Here is a 566-nt window from a genome sequence, read left to right on the forward strand (position 1 = left end):
TTGAGGGAGAGTTGAAGAAGCTCCTGCTGCTGCTGCTGCTGAACCTGCAGCAGCAGCTGCTGTTGCTGCTGCACCTGGTACTGGAGGTACAGCTGCAGAGGTCGCCGCTGCTGCTGCCCCATCTCCTGCAGCAGCAGCAGCAGCAGCAGCTGCTGCTGCTGCTGCTGCTTCCTGCTGCTGCGCTGCAGCCTCACACGGCCGCCAAGAAGCAGCAACGCAGCGAGACAGCTCCTCGGGGTTTCGCTCCCACACGGAGCCATCACCAGTCACCTGCAGCAGCCGACCTGTGCAGCAGCAGCAGCAGCAGCAGCAGCAGCAGCAACAGATGCAGCAGTAATAGAAGCAGTAGCAGCGGAGGTTTCAGTAGCAGCAGGTACAGAGACAACCCACAGGCAAACGCAGCAACAGCAGCCGCAGCTGCAGCAGTAACAGCAGTAGCAAGCCGTAGCAGCAGCAGCAGCAAGACCGGCAGCAGCAGCAGCAGCAGGGGCAGCAACAACAGCAGGAAGGCCAGCAGCAGCAGTAGCAGCATAAACAGTAACAGAAGCAGCAGCAGGAGCAGGAGC

The 566-nt window shown here is 61.0% G+C and overlaps 1 protein-coding gene across 1 annotated transcript in view; it reads right to left on the minus strand.

The window, feature by feature from the left end:
• EMH_0086350 (uncharacterized protein) overlaps positions 1-566 on the minus strand; it is a gene marked incomplete at both ends in the record, with an annotated part of 11,042 nt that overhangs the window by 3,463 nt on the left and 7,013 nt on the right. The window contains one exon of the mRNA XM_013494474.1: positions 1-284. Within this exon, the coding sequence (XP_013349928.1) occupies positions 1-284 (284 nt within the window). The remainder of the gene's footprint in view (positions 285-566) is intronic.

This window comes from Eimeria mitis, genomic scaffold (genome assembly GCF_000499745.2).
Source record: "Eimeria mitis Houghton genomic scaffold, Emh_scaff117, whole genome shotgun sequence".
In the NCBI taxonomy this organism is placed as follows: Eukaryota; Apicomplexa; class Conoidasida; order Eucoccidiorida; family Eimeriidae; genus Eimeria; species Eimeria mitis.